The sequence below is a fragment of the Penaeus monodon genome, chromosome 19 (assembly GCF_015228065.2).
Source record: "Penaeus monodon isolate SGIC_2016 chromosome 19, NSTDA_Pmon_1, whole genome shotgun sequence".
In the NCBI taxonomy this organism is placed as follows: Eukaryota; Metazoa; Arthropoda; class Malacostraca; order Decapoda; family Penaeidae; genus Penaeus; species Penaeus monodon.
The window spans coordinates 20,597,402-20,599,373 of NC_051404.1; the positions used below are offsets into that span (position 1 = coordinate 20,597,402).

At 41.5% G+C, this 1,972-nt stretch overlaps 1 protein-coding gene across 2 annotated transcripts in view; it reads right to left on the reverse strand.

Annotated features, from left to right (window-relative positions):
• Positions 1-7: 7 nt before the first annotated feature.
• The window catches only part of LOC119585462 (zinc metalloproteinase nas-13-like), a 4,902-nt gene continuing 2,937 nt past the window's right edge, over positions 8-1,972 (reverse strand). Inside the window, exons 6-8 of one of the 2 annotated variants that reach the window (XM_037934111.1) lie at positions 1,422-1,535; positions 449-577; positions 8-263 (exon numbers count right to left, since the gene is read on the reverse strand). In XM_037934111.1, coding sequence (XP_037790039.1) covers positions 136-263; positions 449-577; positions 1,422-1,535 — 371 coding nt within the window. In that variant the 3' untranslated portion in view covers positions 8-135. Of the gene's footprint in view, positions 264-448; positions 590-1,421; positions 1,536-1,972 lie in introns of both variants that reach the window. The other variant, XM_037934110.1, reaches the window with a different exon arrangement.

The window sequence follows — 1,972 nt, forward strand, 5'->3', positions numbered from 1 at the left end:
TCTGTAATGTTTTTTGCTGCAGAGAATAAACGCAACTTCATGATCTCAAGTACATCCTTCTGCAGGAGTTTCTACCATGAGAAAAGGGGTTTCCGTGAACGACTCAATGATTCCCAGCATCGAAGTCCTCCGAGGTTAGCACTGCTTGCACGATTTTTTGCAATAGACGAGCATGTAATTGGGGTTGGTCGCGCAGTTGTTCATCTCGGCCCAAGAGTGGCAGAAGCGGTTCTTGTCCTCGCACCGCTTCATGGGAGGATCAGCTGTTTCGGGAGGGAAATGACAAGATTACAACGGTATAGGAGCAGAGTCAAAGACCGAGTAATGTCTGTGCAAAGGAGGAGAGGCATAATGTTATATTTCATCGGTCCCACATGAACACGAAAGAAACAGAGAGAGCAGGAGGAAAGATGTGAAATAAAGGAAAACAAATTGCTGTCCCGCTTGCCTGCTTCGGTATCCATGCACAGACCACAAGACTTCTTGCAGAAGAGAGACATATAATCCACGTTCTCGGTGCACTCGCCCGCCTCCATCCAGATCCTACAGTGAACGCTGTGATCCTGGCACTCCTTACCTGTGGCACCACCTGTTATTAGCGCAAACACTAGTTACTCCAGCTGATAATTTCACCAGCCACAAGCACCACCCTCGATACTCCCCCGAGCCTTCTAGATCCCTTCACAAAGGGAGTACTTTCACATGAGTGAGTGACGAGAGAAGAATAGAATGAGTAAATGTAGTTTGAATGAATGGCGGTGCATCGTCAATTTATCAGCTGGTGTTACTCCCATATAGTGCTAATGTACGTACCTAATGGTCCGATATGAGAAAAACGAGAATGATTATATACATACATAATGACGTGTCTCTCTATGTGAGAGACACTTGGTACATCTCTGCTCATATTAAGCATCCGCAAGAAGTGTTCGAGCATATATCACGGTAATAACATTATCTTAACAATAACTTTTAAAATACCAGCATATTGGAAACTAACACCCTATCCTTATTAAGTGTAAAAATGGAACTGAATAATACACTGTCGTTTATGAAGACGAAGGACCATACATGTTTACATGTGTGAGATGGATGTTGATTAGCTTGTTGAAAAGAGTTTTAATTGAATAAGAATTGAGGTCATCGTGTACGCATCAGAAATAAACGGCTGATTAAGACGCGCGAGAAAGACTATAAGATTATATAAGATATTATTAGTATAATAATTTCTCAAAATTTCTAACTCTCAATATGAAAAGATAAAACCTCCAATGCCAAACGTGGGAAAAAAACAACATTCGTCTCACAGAGTTAAGCCACAGCGCACCATTCGAACAAACAAGTGTCGCAGATCCAAGGAGAGTGAAATCGGCCAATATAACAACCCCAAACAAAATCGATACAAAACGCGTCCGTCTCACCGCATTGCCGACAAGCTTTCCTGCAGTTGACGTTCATCCAGACCGGGTTGTTCTCACACTCTCCCCGGTCGGCCCAGGGAGTGCAGTACTGGTCGTTGTTGTCGACGCACTCCTCTGTGGGCGGAAGGAATGCCTCAGGGCGGCTGATATTTATGCTTAATTGCTTTGGGGCATGGAAACATTTTCTAGGGAAATAATGTCGCCATAGCTAGGAAGCTCACTGACTCGTATTCGTATCCATTAATTTACATTAAGTACGTTTATATTTTATTAAAATAAAACGAAATTTATATGCTTTAAAAAAAACTTCAGAGACGTTAAATAGAAAAAAAATGACGCAGAATACAAATCATAATAAGCAGTAAACTATAGCTTACATAAGATACATTACATAAGCTTTCTCCCATATAATTATGCACCTGATAAAACGTAACGCTTAAAAGAAAAGCCACGTCGACGAAATTATTACCTCTGGTAATAGTAGGACATCATGGTATTGCAATCAACATATAGCAACTGGTGGCTGGTGTGTGATGAGGTAATTGTCATTG